The 25,673-nt window shown below is 40.7% G+C and overlaps 1 protein-coding gene across 1 annotated transcript in view; it reads left to right on the top strand.

The window, feature by feature from the left end:
* LOC120515188 (protein-tyrosine kinase 6-like) overlaps positions 1-25,673 on the top strand; it is an 80,381-nt gene that overhangs the window by 38,155 nt on the left and 16,553 nt on the right. The window contains exons 3-4 of the mRNA XM_039735939.1: positions 1,002-1,165; positions 19,160-19,325. Coding sequence (XP_039591873.1) covers positions 1,002-1,165; positions 19,160-19,325 — 330 coding nt within the window. The remainder of the gene's footprint in view (positions 1-1,001; positions 1,166-19,159; positions 19,326-25,673) is intronic.

Genomic DNA, 25,673 nt, shown 5'->3' on the forward strand with positions numbered 1-25,673 from the left:
TTTGTAATAATAAAGTTAACATTTGGACTTTTATCTGGTGCCTGGTGTCTGGTCTGAGTGTTCAAGGGGACAACAGTGCCCCCTATCTCTCACTATATATAGTGAACCAATTTAAATATTTACAAACCAATCTTTTTTCCTGAATTGCCCTTCATAATATATACACACAGCATTTGAATTCTTATGATTAACTCTCCAGCAACCTTATGACTTGTAGTGTTACCCACTATGAAAATAACAAATAGGTTATATTCAGATCAAAATCAGTGATTGAAATTAAAATTTTTGAACATTGTTACCAAAAATGAACTTCTTCTATATGCAGTAATTCTTTTTCATTTCAGTTAACAAACCCTCTTACAGCCTATTAAATAGCATAAGTAGACATACATTTTTATAAAGTCTTTTCTTACGATTGTGATGTGTTTTCTCATGAATATATAAGGTTATATACTGTGACTTTAGCTTTTTGTACAGAATATGATTTCATTAAAAGGATCCGTGTGTTTAGTTTGTTGTATTTCTGGATTCTGTTCTTATTTCTGTACCTGAATGCACCTTTATACCTGTATGTGCTGGTGTTGGATCTTGCACCTTTTAGTGATATTGTCAGTCATATTCAGTGAAAGTGTGCCAGTGAATTATTTTTGTTGTGGATGTTGCCCCATGGCTGCAGAGGTTGATGTCCACCCTGTCACAGCTTGTAGAGTTTTCATGCTCTGTCACATCATGAGAATATGCATTTTTGGTTAACTGGTGACTTGTGTTTATGTGAGTGTATGAGTGGATGTGTGTATGTGTGTCCTGTGATTAATTGCTGTGTTGTATTTGCTTGGTTCCTGCCTTTAGCTTGATGCTGCCAGGATCAACCTCAAGGCTAAAAGTTGTGTTTAGAGTTCACCAAAGGAAAGAGGTACAAAAGCTAAAATGTGAATGTATTTCATTATGATTTAGTAACATGTATATTTGGCCAGATGAGTAACTCTAAAATCTTTCCACAGTGAAATGCAACAATGTAGTGAAGCACTTCAAAATATTGCAGACACAAAATGATGCTTTTTACCTAAATGAAAAACATCAATTCCAAACTCTGGTGGAAATTGTTGAATTTTACAAAAACAACAGCTTAATTGATGGAATAAAACTAACTGAACCTTGCAAAAAGGTAAGAAAACTTTAGAATTGAAATAATTATTTGTATATTAAAATGTTAAGTGCTTAGTACTTTAAACATTGATTCTTCACTTTTTAGCCATGTACATTAAGTGGAATTTTGAGCTGACAGGAACAGATGTAGTGCTATTTTTGGTAGTCTACACCAGGAATCTCAAACTCCAGTCCTGGAGGGCATCAGTGGTTAACTTCTTTTGAATTCATTTTATTGACTGTTTCTTAAGATTTGTTCCCCTGAATTCCTTCTTCATTCCTCTGAATTGCTTCATTTCTTTCCTTAAACAGAAATGAAATGTGAAGTGAGTAAGCCAATAGAAGACCAACTAAGTCAGAACCTCAAACTCCAACCAATTTCACTCCGACCAGTTGCTTAATTAGGAGGCGATTCTTGTTGTTATTTAAACCCATTCTTTAATTCCATGACTTATTGCTGCTCTCATTATGCAATAGCGTACATTTTCAAAATTGTTGATGTTCTCTTTTTTAAGAGCATTGTTAAAATGTTTTGGGGACCTGAGCAAATCAACATTCCTGAGACCTCCACCCTTTTTATTTTCAGATATTGTATGATGGTCACAATTTGCTGGTCATTATTTTAGTTTATTTTCTATCTCATTATTATTTGGCTGCTAATTAAGGAAAAATAAACCATTATTTGGTCCTAGTCTTAAAGAGCAAGTCAATTAAAATTAATTCAAAAGAAGTTAATTAGCTGCAAAAACAGGTCACTAATTAAGAAAAGGGTTACAATGAAAAGCTGCCGGCACTGTGACCCTCCAGGACTGGAGTTTGAGATACCTGGTCTAGACTGACTGATGGCACACAATGGCAATCTGCTACTTTGCAGATGTTAATCAAAGAAAGGTTTTTACATTTTCCAGTAGGAAAAATACACAAACTGTAAACTGAATAGTCAAATGAAATTAAACCTCACTAATAAAATTTACTCAGCAGAGGTTTATAAAAAATAGTCAGGCATACAGAGATGAAAAGAAAAGTTTTGGCCCTTTTCAGTTCTGTGTTTTTGCATTTCAGGATATAACTCACAATCATGCTGCAGCTCTAGTTAGTGAATAGCACTGATGGCAGACGTTCTACACTTTGACATAATGGCACTTTGCTCTGCAAAATGAGCACATTATCTACACAGTGTAAAAAGACTTGAAAACAAGAATAAAGGTTTGCGGAGATTTACCCCTACACTTGAAACTGGCTCAAAAAGAATAAAGGTCTTCATAGAACTGAGTTCAATACGGAACTGAATAGGAGAGTTAAGATGGTGAATTTATTGGTAAGAAGCAGGTAGAGGAGGGATCTTCTGGGTAGTGACGTCATCAGGCTGCGATGTCTTGAGAGGCGGATATGATGTCATTAGGAGGTAGGTTCTTCTGATGGTCTGCAGAGGGAAAAAAAGGAGAAAGTATCAGGGGACAACGCCAACCCCTGGCTTGGCTGAGAAACACTTATATTCAAGCCTGTAAACTGTGTCCCATGTGCACGTGTGTGACAACACATATAACCAAATCGGCTATTTCTGTTACTTTCTGTTGTTTACTGTTTCAGAATCACAGAGACTAAGACAAACACAAATAGACATCTTCATCCCCGATGTATATATTTTTCTCAAAGTCTCTGCCCTCTTTCTCAGATATTTTTAGTTGGTCAAAGGATGAGCTTTTCTTTGAATGAGAGCTGTTGCTGCTCAAGCATCCAACCTTACTTAGCCCGTTTAATGCCTGCAGACACCTGCCTTAACCATCTGGCCAGGGATGAGCTGTCAGCCGGCTATTGCAACTCTTTCCCCTAAACATAGTTATATGCAATGAGTGATTTAGAATGCCATAACATATGTTAGACATTTGTATTCAGAGATCCCCCACAATTTTGATGTTCAATCCTTCAGAGGTCCAAAGTTTATTTTATTCATACTGAAGACTGGCTCTGCATACTCCTTGCAATGAGCACAACATGTAAAACTAAAAACTTTGCTGCTTAGTTTTAAAACCATCTTTGAAATTTCAAAGAAAATATTATTTACCTTTTCTTCTAAACTGTAAGGCATTATTTTTAGGAAAGGCCCAGATCTTAATCTGGCTATTTTTAAGATGGAAGTAATAACATTTTCTTGATCTAAACATATCAACTACATTTCATAAGATGCAGAAAAAGTCAGTGCCAGTAAAAAAAATTTTAATGATATTCACAAAAAAAAGAAAAACGCCTAAAGTGAGAATTTAATCTACTTGAAGGCTTCCTTTTGTTTAAACAAGGTATAGCAATTGAAGTGCTATCTATCTATCTATCTATCTATCTATCTATCTATCTATCTATCTATCTATCTATCTATCTATCTATCTATCTATCTATCTATCTATCTACAGTGGGATGCAAAAGTTTGGGCAACCTTGTTAATAGTCATTATTTTCCTGTATAAATCGTTGGTTGTTACGATAAAAAATGTCAGTTAAATATATCATATAGGAGACACACACAGTGATATTTGAGAAGTGAAATGAAGTTTATTGGATTTACAGAAAGTGTGCAATAATTGTTCAAACAAAATCAGGCAGGTGCATAAATTTGGGCACCGCTGTCATTTTATTGATTCCAAAACTTTTAGAACTAATTATTGGAACTCAAATTGGCTTGGTAAGCTCAGTGACACCTGACCTACTTACACAGGTGAATCCTATACTCTCTGAAGAGTAGCAACATGGGGGTCACAAAACAACTCTCAAATGACCTGAAGACAAAGATTGTTCACCATCATGGTTTAGGGGAAGGATACAGAAAGCTGTCCCAGAGATTTAAGCTGTCTGTTTCCACAGTTAGGAACATATTGAGGAAATGGAAGACCACAGGCTCAGTTCAAGTTAAGGCTCGAAGTGGCAGACCAAGAAAGATTTCGGATAGACAGAAGCGACAAATGGTGAGAACAGTCAGAGTCAACCCACAGACCAGCACCAAAGACCTACAACATCATCTTGCAGCAGATGGAGTCACACTTTACACAAGGAGATGCTGTATGCGAGAGTGATGCAGAGGAAGCCTTTTCTCCGCCCACAGCACAAACAGAGCCGCTTGAGGTATGCTCAAGCTCATTTGAAAAAGCCAGCTTCATTTTGGAATAAGGTGCTGTGGACTGATGAAAATAAAATTGAGTTATTTGGGCATAACAAGGGGTGTTATGCATGGAGGAAAAAGAACACAGCATTCCAAGAAAAACACCTGCTACCTACAGTAAAATATGGTGGTGGTTCCATCATGCTGTGGGGCTGTGTGGCCAGTGCAGGGACTGGGAATCTTGTCAAAGTTGAGGGACGCATGGATTCCACTCAGTATCAGCAGATTCTGGAGACCAATGTCCAGGAATCAGTGACAAAGCTGAAGACAACGACCTGAAACACTGCTCAAAATCCACTAAGGCATTCATGCAGAGGAACAAGTACAACGTTCTGGAATGGCCATCTCAGTCCCCAGACCTGAATATAATTGAAAATCTGTGGTGTGAGTTAAAGAGAGCTGTCCATGCTCGGAAGCCATCAAACCTGAATGAACTAGAGATGTTTTGTAAAGAGGAATGATCCAAAATACCTTCAACCACAATCCAGACTGTCATTGGAACCTACAGGAAGCGTTTAGAGGCTGTAATTTCTGCAAAAGGCGGATCTACTAAATATTGATTTCATTTCTTTTTTGTGGTGCCCAAATTTATGCACCTGCCTGATTTTGTTTGAACAATTATTGCACACTTTCTGTAAATCCAAAAAACTTCATTTCACTTCTCAAATATCACTTGTGTGTCTCCTATATGATATATTTAACTGACATTTTTTATCATAACAACCAACGATTTATACAGGAAAATAATGACTATTAACAAGGTTGCCCAAACTTTTGCATCCCACTGTATCTATCTATCTATCTATCTATCTATCTATCTATCTATCTATCTATCTATCTATCTATCTATCTATCTATCTATCTATCTACTCCAGCTACTGTAAGTTCTCTGTTCCATCCTCTACACCAAGCACCCCAGATAACCCTCAGATACCCAAGTCACTTCTCATACAAGTCACTCAGGTGTTAATTTTCTGCATGGTCAATAACTATATTGAGAGTACATGTTCTTATTGTTTCGATCAGAATTTTCACTCATTTCCCATAATCATATGTATTTTTCTCCAGACACTCTCAATATCTCTCACATCCAGAAGATGTACCAGTAATCTGCTGGCACCTTTAAATGTCTCTGGTGTTAATAAATGTGGGTGAGTGTGTGTGTGTAAATGATTGAGTCCTAAAACGGACTTGTACCCTGTCCAAGACTGACCTTAAGCCTGATGCTGTCAAAATATGGAATTGAATGGAAGTCATCTTAAATTGTTAAGAAGTTTAAAAAGAACAAAAAAGGCTTTAGAAAATCTTTTTGTAATAAATTGTATTGCTTACATTATCACTAAATGTATAATACTATAGGGTATAGATTTAATTGCCCCATAATTTATGTAATTTAGCCAAATTGTTTTTTGCTTTTTTCCTCTTTATGAAAATGTTTAGTGCAGTTCCCAAGTTCAGTCCTTAGGGGTCCCCTTGGCTACATATTTTTGTTCAAATCAATTTCATTAATGTTAAATTACCTATCCTTTTTATTCTCTTATTTAAAAAATATAAAATAATTGTATTTTTGATCAAACTTTAAATGTTTTAGTTACTTTTTACATTTTTTTTGAATTCACCCTTTTCTGTAAAGTTTGCTTATTTTATTTTAACTAGATGCTGACAACACAATGACTTCAGTGCCTTATTGACTTGTATGCACATTAAGAAATGTTTCTTTATTCCCCATAAGCATTCAGTGTTGTTTGCTTCTGTGTCTGCACTACTCATTCCTAATCATCATAAATAGGATAAAATTAAGGAAGATAACGCAATAGAAAATGGTAAATTAACTCTTTCAGGGCTGATGTTGACTTTTGTCAAAAGGAGGAGTTGACGATGGTAACCAACTGTAAACTGTGACAACTATTACGTTTTAGTTGGACTCTCATTGCTAGAAGGAAAGTTAGATTCATTGGTTTGACAAAGATTCCATGCGCTCACGTGAGTAGCAAGGCACACACAATGGCAAAAATGGCACTGACATCTTTGGAGAGAGATCAAAACGAATACAAAAAGCAAAATACTCCGTGAACGAGTGCTTGCCTTTTATCTCTGAACTGGACTATGACTTATCACAGATTTTCATATGTGATTGAAAATGAATGTGAGGTTCCAGCTTCAGCTGATCGGTCCTCAGCTAGTCATGGTACTGACAATGCTCACCAGGGAGGACTGCCACTTAAAAATCAGATTGTAATGCACTGCGACCATGACTGCCGCTGCTGCTGTCCCAACCACACAAAGACAGCCTGGCAGCAAGCCTGCCGCTCATTACTGGCAAACTGGCAGCCACAGCTTGCAGCAACAGACGTTTTATGTTGATTTCTGTGTGAAATTGTTTTTGAGTTTTTTTTTTTTTGGAAAAAATATTCAGCCCTCAAAGAGTTAAAAAGGAAACTAAAAACATTTAAACCTGTGTAAGCATTTAAGCCTGTTGGGTTAATTTCAAACTTTGAACTTGCATCATGTTGTGTGTGAGTGAGTATAGCCTGAACTGGTACGCAATCTAATAGTTAGATACTGGGTGGATTACTTAATCAGGCGCAATTAAAAAGCAATAAAAATGTAGGGTAAATATTATGAGAAAAGTACCAAGGGCACACATACTGAAGCACAGCTTTGATACAAATATGCCTTAATTAAATGTCTAATTAGAAATGTTAAAACAATGCATCTCCTTAGTAAATAAGTTTTAATGTGTCTTTATTCTCTAACACACCCAGTATATATCTATTATTTATTTATAACGCCTGTTTGGTTTTGATGTTTATGGAATATATTTAAAACTTTCTATATCTGATAATTAGGAATTAGTAAAAACTAAAAAAATAAATGAGTCATGTAATTTGCTTACATATCTGAAACAAAAATATCACAGCTAATTTGACAGTCCCATAAGCCCTTTGTAATAATTCAGGTATAAGGCAGTAGAATGTTCTGTTGAAAAGCCACATGTGTATCCATCTCTCTGTAGATTAATGTGTATTGTTGCTACAAAGGGTTCTGTGCCTGCAACCTTGTACTTGGCCCAAAATTAATCAGAAAAGTGAATGTTCTTATCAGATAGCCAGAGCTTTCTTGTAAGAATCAGATGACAAAGTAGTACTTGATAGGTTGGTGATGGTTTCTAGTGCAACTTGTGACATCCTGAAAGACAGAAACCTGGCAAAAAGAGTTCTCTTTGTGGGTATGTAACCAAAAGGTAGAAGCCAAAATATGACTGAATGCTTGAAGGTCTGGAATTCTGTGGTACTTTGCTACCTTGTTAGGGTAACAATTAAACAGAATTAAACTTTCTAGAGGCCCCATTTGAAGACCAGAGCTGCAATATTAAGATAGCAGTTGAGTTTGCAGAGGTTGCTTTATCAGAATCATTTGGCAGTCTCATGAGGGGCTGCAATCATCAGCCTCTCTGGATTAACCAGAAAAAGTGTTAGTTCTTTTTGTCACACTCAGCGCCCAGCTTCTATTACTAGTTGGTCAAAGTGACTATTATTTGTTGGCTTTGCAAGATATGAACCAGGGCAATGGAGAACTGTGAAAGAGAAAGGTTAAAGCAATAGAAACTACTAATCAGAGAACATTTTGTTCCTTTAGTCCTGCAAAACCACTGCAGAGGAATGTAGCTGGTTTTAAGCAGTCAATGAAGATAGAACAGTTAGATATTGAATACTTGATTGCAAAACATTTTGTATAGTGAAATCTTTCTGCAAACATTTTCTAATGAGATTTCTAATTAAATGTTCCTACCTATTGAAAACTTGAGGTGAAACAACCTAACACAGTGAGACATTCATTTTATACATCATTGTTTTTTTAGAAAATCAGGATTTCTTAAGCTGAGATACATCTGTTTCTCAATTTTTGGACATGGATATGTTAGCAATTTCCGAACTTCCTTCGTTGGTGGCTTAATTATTCTGTTACTCTTTGAATACCCAAGATAGCCTCTGACATGTGAAGTTTGAATCTTTGGGGATTTCAGGTTTAGAATAGCTTCCTTAAAAGAGACACCCCTACACTAACAAGGTCTGTCTTGTTAAACAGAAATCCAAACACAAAGCAAGACTTAAGTACTGGAACACTCACCCCACAGCAGTATTTAAAGAGCATATAATACTCTACCTATGTAGACTTGTTATAAATTTACCAGTCTAACCATTTCTGCAGGTATGGCAGGTCTACTGAGCCAAAACATTGTTGGGATCACTCAGAGTGAGAAAAAGTATTTTATGTTCTTTTTAATTAACTCTTTTGATTATACACTAGTTTTAGACTCTTTTCTTATCTCTGCAAGCTCATTCTATCTGCAGAACATTTGGTTAGTCTTTCCTTCATGGTTATGCCTTAAAATGCTACTGTCCATTTTAATATTGCCTCGGGTAATGTTGTAGCTTGAATGATTGAACTCCCAAAAACTCATTTCCATACCTTTTGTGTTTACAGAATTTTTTTCTCATTATGACGGTGACATCATCATGGCACCTTCATTGTCTTCCTACACACATGCAATATTTTTTTTGACAACATTCCATTGCTAACACCCCATTCTCCATTTAGAATGGTGACTTATAACCCTGACACCTTTTTTTTTTTTTTAAACCTTCCCATCTGCCCTTGACTAAGATTTCTTTCATCAGCCCCATGAGAAGAAGGAGAATGATTTAAGATTGCAGTTGCAAACACTATGCCTCGTTTATACACAACAAAACAGACTAGCACAGTCAAGTCTACAATAGGTCTGTGACAACACTGTCCAGCAAAATTATACGTAGAAATGACTCAGAGGCCCAGGGGGAGGTTGGCTATATCCTGCACATCATCCGGCAGACCCCCTAGACTGGACTGAAGACTTTACATTTGTGAAAATTCATTATTGTTTAGTTATTATTTCTTTTGTACTTAGATTGTTATGGACTTCCTAGTTTTGCTCTGACATAATTTTACTTTATTAACAAGATGAATCTAATTGTTTCTTATTTAGTCTTGTTCGGTGACCTCAGAATCTCGTCTCTGCTATTTGCAGAGGAGCTAGAGGAAGTGGCCGGGAAGAGGGAGGTCTGGGCTTCCCTGCTTAGGCTGCTGCCCCTGCGAACTGACCTCAGATAAGTGGTGGATAATGTATAATTGCCAGAAGGTTGGCTGTGTCTCCCAGCACAAAGGCATGGAGGACATTCCAGGAGACAGGCAGTTACTCTAGGAGAGCTGGACAGGGCCCCTCATAGAAGGTCCTTAACCCATCAGCAGAACCGGTATCTGCTTCTTTGGGCAAGGAGGAATAGGATGAGCACTTCCAGAGCCCTACAAAATGACCATCAGTAGGCCACTGGTGTGAATGTCTCTGACCAAACAATCAGAAACAGATTTTCTGACGTCCTCTAGTGGGCCCTGTGCTCACCGCCCTGTGCTCACCATGGAGCTCTATTGGCATTTGCCATAGAATACCAGAATTGGCAGGTCCACCACTGGCACCCTGTGCTTTTCACAGATGAGAGCAGGTTCACCCTGAGCAAAGGTGACAGACGTGAAAGGGTGTGGAGAAGCCATGGAGAACATTATGCGGCCTGTGACATCGTTCAGTATGACTGGTTTGGTGGTCTGTGATGGTCTGGGGAGGTATATATTCATGAAGGGACACACAGACCTCTACAGGCTAGACAACGGCATATACCGTAGATCCCGTTATATAAGCCGAGAATTTCGTCCTAGATTTTTGGCTTGGAGTTTGGGGGTCGGTTTATACAACGAGTATCGTTTCAGATTCAAGATTTCCAGCGCAATGCTGGTTTTGCCGATGAATACGGAAGTAAATAATGACAAAACCACAGAGCCATCTTTCAGATGAAGAAGTAACTTTGCATGCCGGTACTTTAAATTAAATAAAGAATTTATTCAAAAAAGTGTTTTAGTTGTTGATTTTATTAATAAAATTTATAATAAATTATCGGGAAGTTTAAAATGAAATTTTTTGTTTTGATTTACGATCATTATCTTGCGTTACGAAACGGATGCGGTCACGTGTATTTGCTTGCGCGATTGTAAACAAACAACTGAGAGCGTTAGTAGTGTCAGTCGGAGCCCAGATACATGTGTTTGTGGATGTAATTTCCGTCATTGCAGTGATTTACCTATATATATAATTCATTAAGACCATGCAAGCAAGACACATAATTGCTAAGGAAGGAAGAGAAGGTAAAAGTAAGATGGACATTGTGTGGAAATATCTCCTCCCTTCCTGCAGCCCAAAGATGTCAAATTAAATGGTGAGTACAGTATGAAATTGTTTCTAGAATAGAATGCCTTTTATTATCACTATACACATCTACAATGAGATTAAAAGCAGCTCCTTCAGTGCAGAAAAAAGTTCTGTATAGGGCTTGTATGGTTGTTTTTTAGCTTTAGCATAACGCCGGATCTGCGGCCCCGCTTCCGCTTTCTTTCCCTCCTCCGTCTGTGTCGTCTCCTAGACCCGACAACAATCCACGGAGAGCCCGCTGGTTAAGCTATGTTGTCTGGGATGTTGTGCGTGTGATGAAAAACACTCGAAAAAGATGTCTGGCTCTGGACACCGATGTCTATTAGGTTCTGAATGGTGTAGCGGATGTTCGCCGAACCAATCGTGCACAAACAAGGACAAAAAAGTACAAAAACAACAAAAAAGTGCACTGAAAAGGAGAGCCCTGAGCCGCTGCGACCATGCGTGGCGCCATGCTCCTAGCTTAATCGAAGTAGGCTAGGCACTTTTCATAACTTTTTGTTTAGTACATTAGAAAAATTCTTGGTGTTTTGGTAAATTATGCACATTATATTATATATCAAAAATGCCGGCAGTCTCAAATTCTCGCCGATAAACATTATAAATATACCCGAAGAGACACTTTTAAGGAAATTTAGAAAATTTTGCTTGGAGAAGGGGGTCGGCTTAAATACCGGTCATCGGCAAATACATGTAATTTAGTAGGTAGAGAAGGGGTTCGGCTAATATACCGGGTCGGCCTGTATTCCGGGATCTACGGTATATATTTACATTGTGGCCTGCAGGGGGGGCGCACCAGCCCCCAATCCTGTGTAATGAAGGAACAAAGACAGATAAAGGTTTGGGGTTTCCAGCCCCGTATACTGTAAGGAAATAAAGCAACAAAAAATATTGAGCTTGTATACAGTCGTTATGCTCTGACAAGAAGTCATCACATCACACAGTCACAGTTGCAGCGGGGAACTTAAATAAGGAGGGACCAGAAATTGAAGGGCATGCTCAAAGGGAACCGCGGTGGTGTGTGGGAGGAATAACGTCACCATGACGGAACCAGGAAGGGATGGAATGCAGAAGTGGCTAGCGTTGCTTTCCAGGCGTCCGGGATTTTATGGCAGCATTGAATCTGTCTTTCTATGGGAACAAAAGAAAGAAAGGTTAGTGCCTCACCTCGATCCTCTGGCCCAATGTGATACACGGCTCGTCGGGTCTTTCCACGGCTCCCTATGCGCGCGCGTGTGTGACAGGACCCCCCACCCCCTTCAGCCCAGACCCATTGGGTCGGGTGGCCCGAACCAAGAGGTCATAGACCCGGGAGAGAGCGTCAGCATTGGCCTGCAAGTTGCCGCGATGATAAGTGATGGTAAACTTGTATGGCTGTAGGTCCAAAAATCATCCTGGTGACTCGGGGATTTGACTCCTTGTGCACAGCCATCCATTGGAGGGCGGCATGGTCGGTCACTAGAGTGAACTCCCATCCCAACAGGTAGTACCTCAGGTGTGTCACCGCCCACTTGATCGCCAAGGCTTCTCTTACCACCACAGTATATCTGGTCTCCCGGTCCAGCAGTTTCTGGCTCAGGTAACAACACACGGGGTGTTCGGCACTGTTGATGCTCTGGCTCAACACGGCACCCAGACCTGTGTCCGAAGAATCGGTCTGGAGGATAAATGGGAGAGAAAAGTCAAGGGTTCTTAGTATCGGTGCCGTGGTCAAGGCCGTCTTTAGGTCCCTGAATGCCTGTTCCGTTAGGTGGTCCCATGCCACATATACCGGGGCCTTCTTCCTCATTAAGTTCGTCAAGAGTGCGGCTCTCTCGGAAAAACGGGGTACAAACCGGCGGTAGTAACGCGCTAACCCCAGGAAGGCTTGCACCTGTTTCTTGGTTATCGGACGGGGCCATTCCAGGATGTCTTTGATTTTAGAGCATTGTGGTTTCACCAGTCCCCCGCCCACTAGGTAGCCTAAATATTTGGCCTCATGAAACCCAAAATAGCATTTGCGGGGATTGATACGAAGGCTGGCCTTCACTAGTGTTAAGAGGACGGCGTAAACGTGCAAGATATGTTCCTCCCAGGTGCTGGAATAGATGACAACTTTATCCAGGTAGGCAGCACAATAGGACTGGTGGGCCCTTAGCACTCTGTCCACCAGATGCTGGAAGGTCGCGGGGGCTCCGTGCAGACCAAATGGGAGGACCTTATATTGCCAATGCCCACTAGGGGTGCTGAAGGCGTTTTTTTCTTTAGCAGATGCCTTTAAGGGAACTTGCCAGTACCCTTTAGTCAAGTCAAAAGTAGTCAGGTAATGAGCCGTACCCAAGCGGTCAGTGAGCTCATCTACTCGGGGCATAGGGTAGGCATCAAATTTGGAGACCTGATTAAGACGTCTAAAGTCGTTACAGAATCTCCACGAGCCGTCAGGCTTAGAAACGAGTACGATGGGACTGGACCAGGGGCTGTGGCTTTCTTCGATAATGTCCATATCGAGCATTTTTTGCACCTCCAGCTCCACCTTGGCCCGTTTTGCCTCCGGGAGGCAATAGGGGCATTCCCTGACCACCAGCCCAGGGTCTGTCACAATGTCGTGCTCAATCCGCGAGGTGCGCCCAGGAGTCTCACTGACTACCTCCGGGACGGACAGGATCGCAGACTCCAGCTCCTGTCTTTGGAGGGGCCGTCAAATTAGGACCAAGATTAAGGGTCGTTTTTCGTGAGAAAAGGAAGAGGGTGTTGGTCGCGAGAGGGCTGTCTTCCCAGTCCCTCCACGGTTTCAGCAAGTTTACGTGGTATACCCTGTCGCTCGGTCGACAATTTGGCTGTCTCACTAAATAGTCAACGAGCCCCTTTCTTTCCTTTATCTCGTACGGGCCCTGCCAATGGGCTAGCAGTTTGGAGTGGGAGGTAGGCACAAGCACCATCACACGATCCCCCAGGTGAAGGGATCGGAGGGTGGTGTTACGGTTGTAGTTGCGCGCCTGCGCGGTTTGGGCCCTCGACATGTGCTCTTTTAGAAGGGGCCAAAGTTTTTCCATTCTTTCACGCAGTTGCGCGATGTACTCCAAAATATTGGTGGAGGGTGCGCCTCCCCTTCCCATCCTTCTTTGAGAATGTCCAAAATGCCCCGAGGCTTGCATATAAGAGTTCAAAAGGGGAAAACCCCGTGGAGGCTTGGGGCACTTCCCGATAGGCAAAAAGCACAAGGGGTAAAAGCTGGTCCCAGTTCCTACCGTCCACATTGACTACCTTGCGGAGCATCTGTTTGAGCGTTTGGTTGAACCGCTCAACCAACCCGTCCATCTGGGGTTGATAAACTGAGGTTTTCAGATGCTTAATATGGAGTAACTTGGCAACCTCCCTGAACGTATCCGAAGTAAAGGGGGTACCCTGGTCCGTGAGGACTTCTTTGGGTATACCCACTCATGAAAATAGGGCTACCAATTCCCGTGCAACATTTTTTGTGGTAGCAGAGCGCAATGGAACCACCTCTAGGAATCGAGTCGTGTAATCCACCATGACCAAGATATATTTATGGCCACGTGTCGAAGGCACCAGGGGTCCTACTAGATCGACACCGATCCTTTCAAAGGGTATATCTATGAGGGGAATCGGGACGAGATGAGCACGGTCCCGCCGGGGTGTCTGACGCAACTGACAGTCGGGGCACGACTGACAGAAACGCCGGACCTCCTCTTTAATCCCTGGCCAATAAAATCGGAGTTTTATCCTCTCCAGCGTTTTCTCGGCCCCGAGGTGGGCGCCTAGGAGGTGGGTGTGAGGCAGCTCACAGACCTCCTGCCGGTAGGTCCATGGGACTAGCAGCAACTTCCGCGCCTCGCCTTCATGATCCACGACTCGATACAACAGATCATTGTTGAGGACGAAGTAGAACCCGGGTGGCATGGGAGCATCTGGCGGATTGCCGTCTACTGTCACAATAGCATTCCGGGCGAACTTTAGAGAGTTGTCATTCCATTACTCTCTTTTAAATGACGCTAGGGTGGACTTAAATTGAAACTCGGCCTGGTTCAAAGGATCTATGGAAGCCGGGGGGTTGACAACAACCGGTCCAGGTTGTACTTTCGGGTCGAGGTCCGTTAAGAAAAATACGTCCCCCCAGATCCCAACGTCATCGTTAGCTGCCGCACTGCACGGCGTGGGAGCCGCAGGAACGGTGCCCTGCCCGCCCATAGTGAAACCCGAGTCGGCGGCGGGAGTGGCGCTAGTTTTACCGCATTCACTTTCATACCAGTCTTGTCCTAGAATAACTGAAAAGGGGGGATCGGGTAACATCGCCACTAATAGGCGCCTCAGGGTACCCCTCCAGGTTATGTAGCAGCTCACGGACCTATATGACTGGGTCTTACCATGTACACACGTTACCCTTACGTGCTGGGGCAACCACTGTCGCGGTAGAACAAATCAGCGAGCAACAATGGTAATGTTTCTCCCGGAGTTGAAAAGTGCCCGCACTGAGTGCCCATTAACCAAAACCACTCCCGTGTTTGGGACAGCCAGGGGATTAAACAAAGCACAATACCTTTCTCCTTTGACCAAGGTGCAGTCCGTCAATTACACATTCTGTAGACAGGCAGGCAGGGTGTGCCCGACTTCACCACACTTGAAACAGCGGGGCAAAGCTGGGAGTCTCTCTCTTGGTTTAGCGGGAGCCTCTGGCGTACGGCGGTGGGGCTCAGGGACAGCGACATGCCCCTGTCGGCCACAGCGAGCAAACCTCTCTGGCCCCCCGACTCAGTTCACCGCCAGCTGACCCTCCAGTACATTCAACAGGCTTTTCATATCCTGAAACGGATGCCGCCATACCTGCTGGGCGAGAACATCTGGCATGGCATTAATAAAGCCTTCACAGGCCACTTGCTCTACTATCTGTCGACCCTGATTGATGTCAGGCCTCAGCCACCGCCTCATTTTGCCCCAGAATTCAAAACCCTGGGCTCGGGCCGGGAGATTGGGGTCGTATCGTCAGTGCCTCCACTCACTTGCCTGCTGGTCCAACGTGACGCCGTAGAGGCTCAGGATCTCAGCCTTTAGGAGGTCATACTGGATGGCTTCCTCGACTGGGAGGTTGTGACAGGCCTTCTCCGCGATTCCCTTCAGATACGGTGCTATGATAGAGGCCCACTCCGTGCGCGGCCACAGATTTTGCGTGGCCGTCCTCTCGAATGTCGACAGGTAGGCTTCGATGTTGTCTGTTTCGCTGAGAGGCACAAATGGAGGAGGATGAGGCCGAGTGGGCTCCGGCCTGGCTACTTCATCTGCCGCGAGCCGGGTCTTGGTCTCCGCCAGCTCCTGTTTCATGGCGGTCAGCTCCACTTGCAGGTTTTAAAGCTGGGTCGCCAGATTAGTCAAAACAGTATTTAGGTCCTGTCCTTCCCACATTTTTCGGACAGTTGTATCCTGCCGGCTACACCACTATAATAAAGGAACAAAGACAGATAAAGGTTTGGGGTTTCCGGCCCCATATACTGTAAGGAAATAAAACAACAATAAATATTGAGCTTGTGTACAGTCGTTATGCTCTGACAAGAGGTCATCACATCACACAGTCACAGTTGCAGGGGGGAACTTAAATAAGGAGGGACCGGAAATTGAAGGGCATGCTGAAATGGAACCGCGGTGGTGTGTGGGAGGAATGACGTCATCGTGACGGAACCAGGAAGGGATGGAATGCGGAAGTGGCTAGCGTTGCTTTCCAGGCATCTGGGATTTTATGGTGGTGTTGAATCTGTCTTTCTATGGGAACAAAAGAAAGAAAGGTTAGTGCCTTGCCTCGATCCTCTGGCCCGATGTGATATGCGGCTCATCGGGTCTTTCCGCGGCTCCCTATGCGTGCATGTGTGACACTTGACACAAACAGAAATGGACACAAGTTTTGCACAGCATAATGTACAGCTTTTATTCATGTGAAACACTTCCCAAACAGTGTTTCTCACAGCCCAGCATATTACACAGTTCAGAGCACAAATGAATGCTTTTTCTTTCCCCATCTCTGTCTCTTCTTCTCTTTTTCTCTCTGTCCTTCTTCACTCCTCCTCCAGCAAGCTTCGTTTTCTCACTCCCAACTCTTATTCCTGGAGCAGTGGCTGCGGGCTTCTTTTGCCCTACACTCAGTAGTACTTCCAGTGGCCCATTAGCATGGTCTGCAATCACTTTTGGGTGAAGCAGAAGCCCGACAAAGTAGGGCTCCGCAGTCCCTGCAGCACCCCCAGGCGGCACCCACGGAACCCACGGGGGCTGTGAAGAACTCCAACTCCCATGAACCCTGTGGGAATCTGAGGCACTGCTGCAACCCAGGGGAGCTGCCATTTAGCACTTCGAGGGAGATAATGCCCTGTGCATGTTCTCCTCCCTTGTCCTTTCATTAAGAAGTTGTCCCAGCCAGGCAAGTGCGCTGGCCAACTGTCACAACATATACAGACATACATGAACACACACATATATGCACATTCCGAGTTGCTAAGTTGAAATTTTGAATATGTGGAGTTAGATTTTACATGTATGTCTGAATATTTAATGTAAAATCAGAAAAATATGAATATGTCAAGTCAAATATGCTATATAATATGACCATCTATGATAAAGATCAGTTTTTTATCATTCCCTTTCTTATTCACTATTTGTGATTGTTAACTGTTATAAACCTGAGTAGTATGTGAATTGGCTTACATGGAAAAAAGCAGTTATTGATACAGGCAAAAATTGTTAAATGTCTGGCTTCAGCTAATGGTGGTACAAAACCTCAGTGCTAATAAGACAAAACAGCTTTGCATTTTATGTTCAGCAAAGAAACAGACACTGCAGTGGTGTTTTTTGTTTTTTTGGCTCTTACGAGATGAGAATTTCCTGTTATTACTGTACACATTTTTACAGTTTAGGTCTGAGTTACTAGAAGATTACATAGTACTTAACATGCTTTGTTAAAATAATCTTTAGTCTTGCGATTTTAAGAAATGACTATAATTTGGAAATGGAATATCCAATATGAAAAAGAATTGCCCAGATGAGTGTACCACAGAAGTAACCTTCTGGAGTGTATCTGCCATTCCTTTTGTTATACTGTACATTTAAATATAGCACTATGCAGCATTTAGTGTGTTTTACTTATTGCAAGCAGTGCTGCTCTGTATATGGTTGCACAAAAGCAGCATAATTCAGTTCAAAGTGTCCAAAGCACCAAACCTCAGCTCAGCTGCTCAGGCTTGTGCGCTCAGCTCTAATATTTTGTCACAGGGCCCAACAGTGGATTATGTCAAGCATAAAAAAGAAGAGCTCTTATTCAGGAGTGGCCAGTAGCTGCAGGTTTTCAGTTCAAGTAGTTCTTGTGGTTAATGAACTCATACATACAGTATGCTTCCTTGTTATTGTAGTTATTTTACCGTATCTGCAGTTTCTGTCGGTGTCTATACAGTACAGTATTACTGTTCATGGACTGAAGCTGATTAAGATAACAGAACCAAACATCCAAAGCCCACTTTTTCAGGCCAGGAGCTTGACTCAGCAGAATCAGGGGCAAACAAACCAGTCCTTAATGGGACTTTACTTAATAGCAAGGTTCACTCTTAAACAATGGGGCCAATTTGGAATTACCAATTACTCATGCACATACATTTTTGGGATGTGGGAGGAGAACCATGCTGACAATATGGAGAAGGTGTAAACGGCATACAAAGTGAGATCTCAACATAAGATTTTGCACACATAAGGTCTTAGTGCTAATATCAACACATCCTTGCCACCCAAAAGCTGATTAGAAATCATCTACTCTTGGACTTTTAGGTAAATGTTTTATACTGGAGTTAATGATACCAAGTAAGCTTGTAGCACTCTTACTAATGGCATAGTTTCAGTTAGCTAAAAGACTCTGAGTACAGTGAAAGACTCGTCCAACAATGGGGCAAACTCAAACACGTGTACATTGAATTTTGTTTTGCTAGCTTATTTTTGAACCATGAGCACTGGACAAACATGAATGCCACATCAAACATATCCCAGCAGAGAATCAAACTGAAGCAGTTTACCTAAATTCAGTGTTAAATGATCCACTATGAATGAATTATCAGGATGCCAGGAGTGACTTAGAAGTGAAATCTATCAACAGTTCTTCATTTACTGGCCACACTGTAGTTATAAGAAACAAAAGCACATTTAGCCTGTCCTCCTTTGAGGCAAATCTGCCATTTTGATGTTGTCTTTTACCATGAGAAAAAAACAATGTGATGAGCCGGGGTCATTCATAATCAAACAACTATCAGTCAGGGTAAAGGTGTCCCTTACATATCACATTCTGATCAAAGCTACATTTGTTTCAAGAAGCCTCTAAGACTCATATCCAACTTTTTTCACTCTCCTCTCCTTCACTCTGTTGCTCCAAATATTGAATTATTTTGGCACTGGTTATAAAGATAATACCATCTGGAATTCTGAAATCTTTCTTTTAATTGCTATAAAAATCACAAATCAGAGAAGTGCAAAAATAATGGACTTCATATACCATTTTTATCCACCTTGAAACATCCTGATCCTTTTTCTGTTTCTTTTTTGAATTAGTCTGAACCAGTACTATGGGACTTGTCTAAGGATACAGTAGATTCATGGAGAAGACCACAAGAAGAGTTTACAGTTGTCAAGAAACTGGGGGCTGGAAATTTTGGACATGTCTACTTAGGTTATTATAATAATAGGATTAAAGTGGCAATTAAAATTCTGAAGAAAGGTGAGTACATTTAGCTTGCATTTATAAAGTAAGCATTCCTCACTTACTGGACTTGTTAACATCAAAAGTGCCTTTGAAAGCTGAGTTGCATATGTTCTTTCTAGATTGCTTATTTTTGTGTTGCATGAATTTTATTCTACGGTTTAATTTACATAGCATAGCATGTCCATTTCAAGACCACAAGGGGGTCATAGGCTACCTCAACTGAGGAAAAACACTTGACTTTGTAAAATTAGTGCGGAAGACCCAGACGCCAAGGTATTAAGTTTCAATTAGGTGACTGAAGTTTTTGTTTTTTAGCAGAAATACTTATTTAAGTATTTATAAATCTATATCAGCCTTCTGTTTTTTGCATATCTTTACTTGGTTCCTAAATAAGGAATCAAATCATTAAACATTTTTGTGACATGTTCCTGCCATCAATTTCAAAATAGGCTAATATTTTTGACGAAATGGTAAAATGTCACAGCTTCAGTATTTGATGTTTTCTATGTTCTGCTGTGAATAAAATATGGTTTTATGAGATTTGCAAATCATTGCATTCTGTTTTTATTTACATTTTACACAGCTTCCCAACTTTTCTATATATGATGTTATATATATATAAATCTATGTGTGTGTTCAGACCGAAGTGTGAGTGTAAAGGTGTTTATTTATTTATTTTTATTTACCTATCAATGTATGTATGTATGTATGTATTTATTCATTTATTTAAGGAGCTTCTGTAAAAAGCCAAAATTCCCCCTTGGGACAAATAAAGATCTATCTATCTATCTATCTATCTATCTATCTATCTATCTATCTATCTATCTATCTATCTATCTATCTATCTATCTGTCTTTCTGTCTGTCTATCTCAGCTACTGTAAGTTCTCTCTTCTGTCCTATAAATTAAAATAAAACTGTTTGCATTTATATTCTTGTTTATCATGGAGCTGGAGAGTGGTAACATGTTGCATGTTAGTTGCACATTGATATTAGCAACATTTTTGTAATAAAAGTCTTTGGAAAAGGTGATTTTGATCTGTTATTTTGTTTTTCTTAGCCTCTGAAAGTTGTTTCTGTTGAGAGTATCAATTGGCCCAATAGTCATTTAAAAACAGTAGGAAGATTTATGACTTACTGTATAATGAAATTTAGGAGAAAGGTATAAAGACTAATCAGAAGAAACAGGAAAAGAGGTATATTACAGATATATTTATAAACTACACATATTCAGTTGCATTACTTTTTATGTGACATTAATAAATCTTGACCATAGGTTAATCCAGCATGAAAGTGATAATCAGTTATTTCAGTCTTTCCATCACAACAAAGTAAAGCTAATAGTAGCATAGGTGCGTCACTATTATACATTATCAGATTTTGACAGGTGTATGTCCCGCCCCCATAACCAGGTGGCATACGGTGGGTATGGGAAATGCCAGGGGGGCGGGACATACACCTGTCAAAATCTGATGATGTATAATAGTGACACACCTATACTACTACTAATTACTCCTGAATATCAATGATGGATTACATGTTGTGCTTGTTCCTCTTTACCACACCATTTCCTTAACACCAGTAACCACAGGATCCTTATCAAGGCTATTGTGGACTACCTGTAATCTTATAATCCAGGATGTTTTCCTCCTTCTTTAGGGAAATGCCAAATATTTTTCAGGTTTCTTATATATTCTCTGTTGTGTTTTCATATATGTTAGGGATCTTTGCTTTATATCTTTCCTACTAGATAACATTAGCCATAGATAAGTTAACTGCCTTTCTTAAGTTTGGACATGTGTTTGGATGTATTCTGTGCAAGATGTAGCAGCAGCAGACAAGCTTTGTATCTTATGTCAGCTCAGAGTGAACAATGGCCTGACTAATGGGAAAGCAGTAGCTGCATAGTAGCTGATTGTGCCTACTAATTATAATTTAAATGCTGTTTAATCCATTGTTAAAATGATTATCATAAACAGCTTGTCATGTTTATACTAAATGATATACTAAGAGACAAGGGAACCTTTCAAACTATTTACTGATCACATGGCACAGTCAATAACCTGATTACAGTAGTCACTTGGACTAGTGGCTATCAACTAAAGCTCAGTTGACAAACAGAATTATTTTTGCTTTTGTTTTTCAAAGGATTATGCAAAAATAAGATCTGCATTCACATTTCACAGTGTTAGTTAGGGTTCTGTAAAACTGGCAAGATTATTTGCAATCTTTGCAAAGGCTCCATATTTTAGACATTAGTGCACCATACACTGATTAAAATACTAAAGTTTGTAACCCTCCAGAAATGTTCTTGCTTTTTTTTATCAAGGTATCATTAAAATGATTTAAAAACATAGCCAATGCATTACTAATGCTGCCAGTGTCATCTGCAACAGGGAAAAGACAACTCTGGAATGGAGGCTCTAGTGTTTTAAAAGAAAAAGCCATATCTGCAACTAGCAAATAAAAAGAAAAGGTTAAAAAGTTTGGAATCCACTGTCCACATGTCTGCATTCATTTGCCCATTTAATCATTTTCTTTTCATTGTTTCAAATGACTGCAGTGGGCTGGCACCCTGCCCAGGGTTTGTTTCCTGCCTTGCGCCCTGTGTTGGCTGAGATTGGCTCCAGCAGACCCCCGTGACCCTGTAGTTAGGATATAGCGGGTTGGATAATGGATGGATGGATGTTTCAGATGACAGTTATTTGATGTGTACTATTTAAGGAAGCAGCTAACTGAAGACTGTTAAGGCTGTTGTTTCTCAAACTACAGACTATGGTTTCCTTATCCTCTTGTGCAACTGTGCATCTGGCCCTTCCACATCTTTTTCTGCCAGTTTGCTTTCTTCTTCCAAGACAATTGTGAACAACTTTGTTTAAAATCTCTATTTGGTACATTGATAAAAAAAAGTATCAGTCAGTCAGTCATTATCTAACCAATTATATCCTAACACGACAAAGACAAACAAACTCAAGAACAGTTTTTTCCCAAAAGCCATAACCATTCTAAACTCACACATGCACTGACTACACAGTCAAACCCCCAACCCCTGGACTTCCTTCTATCCATAAACTGTGCAATATCCAATATCTAAATGGTACTGGTAATAACTGTGCAATATCTGTATACTGTACAATATCATTACTCTCAGGGTCCAACATCCACTACTCACTGCACATGATCATCATTATTGTGCAATATTTAAATTATGTGCAATAACCCAATAGTGCAATAGTTATTATTCTTTCCATATGTATATAGTGTCGCAGGTGGCTGGGTGTGGTCACCAATCAGCCACCTACTTAAGGAGCCGCCGCCCTGCAATCAAGGCTGGAGTCGGGTGAGGAGGAAGACAAGGTCAAGGCAGAGGAGGCGAGGAGAGGCCCCGTGTGTTGTGTGTGACAAGGAAGTGGCTAGTGAGAGCCTGGACTTGTGAAGGCAGTGGCTATTGAGAGCCTAGACTTTGGGGGGTTTGGTGGCGGTGCACTTGACTTTGTATATAATTATGTAAATAAACGTGGGTGATGGAGCAAATGGTGTCCGCCTGTGTGTGTCCGGGCCGCTATCTTTCACAATAGCGTCGCAGAACTTTTTTGCACCATTTGTTTATTTACTTGTTGTGTTCTACATATATGTCTGCACTGAAGGAGCTGCTTTTAATCTCATTGTACTTGTGTATAGTAACAACAAAAGGCATTCTATTCAATTCTACAGGGTCACGGGGGTCTGCTGGAGCCAATCCCAGCCAGCACAGGGTGCAAGGCAGGAACAAACCCCAGTCAGGGCGCCAGCCCACTGCAGGGCAAAAGTATCAGTTTCTATTAAAAATATGAGTGGTTCTGGGTGATTCCAAACTTTTGAACACAAGTGTATATCTACTTTTTTCTGTTACATTTCTCTTTTTAGTTGATCTGAGCTTCCCTTTAATGGAGTGGCATCCCATCAAAATTTGTTGTATTACAATTTTAAACTAAAATGGTGTACATAAGAACATAAGAAATTTAACAAACTAGAGGAGACCATTCAGTCCATCAGGCTTATTTGTTTAGCTGACAGTTAAGATTCCCCAATATCTCATGCATACACTTATCAAAGGATGTCAACGTTTCTGCTTCAACTACATAGCTTGGTAGCTTGTTCTCGACTCCCACAACTCTTTGCATGAAGAAGTGCTTTTTTCAATCACGTCACTGATTTTATTTTTCACAAAACTAAAAACTCTGCCACGATCAGTTTGCCCAATTAGCTGCTGTACGTAATCATCTAAAAAGAAAATGTCTCAATGCCTTGGTTTTGGTTTCCTGAAGGAGCTTTTTATAACTAGTGGTTATCATCATAAAAGACAACATGTATAGATGCGGGCGGAGTGGTAGCGCTGCTGCCTCGCAGTTAGGAGACCCGGGTTCGCTTCCCGGGTCCTCCCTGCGTGGAGTTTGCATGTTCTCCCGTGTCTCGTGGGTTTCCTCCGGCGCTCCGGTTTCCTCCCACAATCCAAAGACATGCCGGTTAGGTGGATTGGCGATTCTAAATTGGTCCTAGTGTGTGCTTGGTGTGTGGGTGTGTTAGTGTGTGTCCTGCGGTGGGTTGGCACCCTGCCCAGGATTGGTTCCTGCCTTGTGCCCTGTGTTGGCTGGGATTGGCTCCAGCAGACCCCCGTGACCCTGTATTCGGATTCAGCGGGTTAGAAAATGGATGGATGTATAGATGCACATAGAATGTGAAATCAAGAAACCACAGATCAAGAAAAAAAGTGGATCATGAAAAACTGCTTAAAGAAGTAGTCAATTATTGTTATATTTATTTTCCAAAATGTTATATTAGTAACTATAATGACTTTTTAACAACTTGTTCAATAATACTCTGCCCTGCTCACTGCTACTGGTGGAGAAGTGGCATCTAAGTCTATGAGTGGTTGACTCTCTCTGTTCAAATGTGCACATTTTCACTCTACCTTTATATGTGCCAGTGAAAATTACAGTAGTCACCACAATTCGGAGTCTACCCAAATGTTCAGAAATGGTCATTCTTAATTGAATCTGTGGTGACCAGTGTTTTTCTTGTGTCCTCATCATACCTCCTTGAAGTACCATTACATGGATTTAAATGTATGGTCCACGTACTTTTTGGAATTTGAAATTTTGTTTCAGAAAATATCATGTAAAAAAGAAAAAGAGGCACTTATTTGATTTTCAACTTAAAAGGGAAAAATGAAAAACACAATTACTTTTTTCCTTTTGTTCTTTCACACATCGGAAAAGAAAAATGCAAGAAACGAGAAAACACCTTTTATTTATTTTGTCTGAACAGGAAGTTTTTGTAGGTCAACAACCTGGTCAGATAATGGGCCACTTGCAGCAAACACTGGTCACTGGTATGTAGACTGGACCATCATCATGACGTTGGAACAGTACTCAGACATGATTTTAGAGATGACAATCGCTGAAACCTGCTGCTGGCATCGATTTCATGTCTTCTCTTTGTGCATATTGACCTCTGGGTGTCAGGTCTAACGCGCTGAAAACACCAGAGGCTCCTCCGGGGAACATGGCCGCGTTTGAGTCATCCGTGATGTATAGAGTGTGCGCTGACACTTGTTTAAGAAAACTTTCTGTAAATCATGTTGCTCTCCTAACATCTGTTACACTTGTGCGCACTATTAATACTCGAAACGTTTACTAATTAGTTAGTAACTAGTAGCCGGTAAAAGTCAATGAGCAACCATTCACACATTTACACACATTCAAAATGCTAGCACTATAAAAATTTCAAGACTTAGTGTTAGTAAATGAAATCACCAAATGTTAGCAGTTTCGCAGTAAGTCACAACAATAACGTTCATAAAAGAACTGCTACATCAATGAAGCAAAGTTTACAGGCTTGTATTTTTACCTAAAAGATGTGACTCAGTTTTTCTGTAGTCATGTCGTCGTCCCAGAGTATCCCTCTTTTACTGTTCCAAAAAACAACATAATGGTCCATCCTCTGCTGACGCCTGTGTAAGTTCAAGGCCGTCAATCGATGTCGTCAAAAATTGCACTGAAGAAGAAGTACTTCCGGTTTCAGACAGTGAAAATACATCTGTTTTGTTGTTTTTGAGCTATTACACTTTCATTATTTGAATCACAAATAACTCTAGAAAAGTATGTGTAATTTTAAGTTTATGACTGCTATTTGTTACCATAGAATTAAAGAATACCTTATTTTCCTTCATTTTATTCTTTAATCAAAATCTGAAAATTCCTTTCATTTTCGTTTTTTCGTATTTGCTTTTAAAATGAAATTTCAAATACCAAAAAGTACATGGGCCAGTTTATATCTCAGAAAAATCCTGTGGTTAGGATTCTTACTCAAAACAGGGCTTTTT

Source organism: Polypterus senegalus, chromosome 14 (genome assembly GCF_016835505.1).
Source record: "Polypterus senegalus isolate Bchr_013 chromosome 14, ASM1683550v1, whole genome shotgun sequence".
NCBI classification, from domain to species: Eukaryota; Metazoa; Chordata; class Cladistia; order Polypteriformes; family Polypteridae; genus Polypterus; species Polypterus senegalus.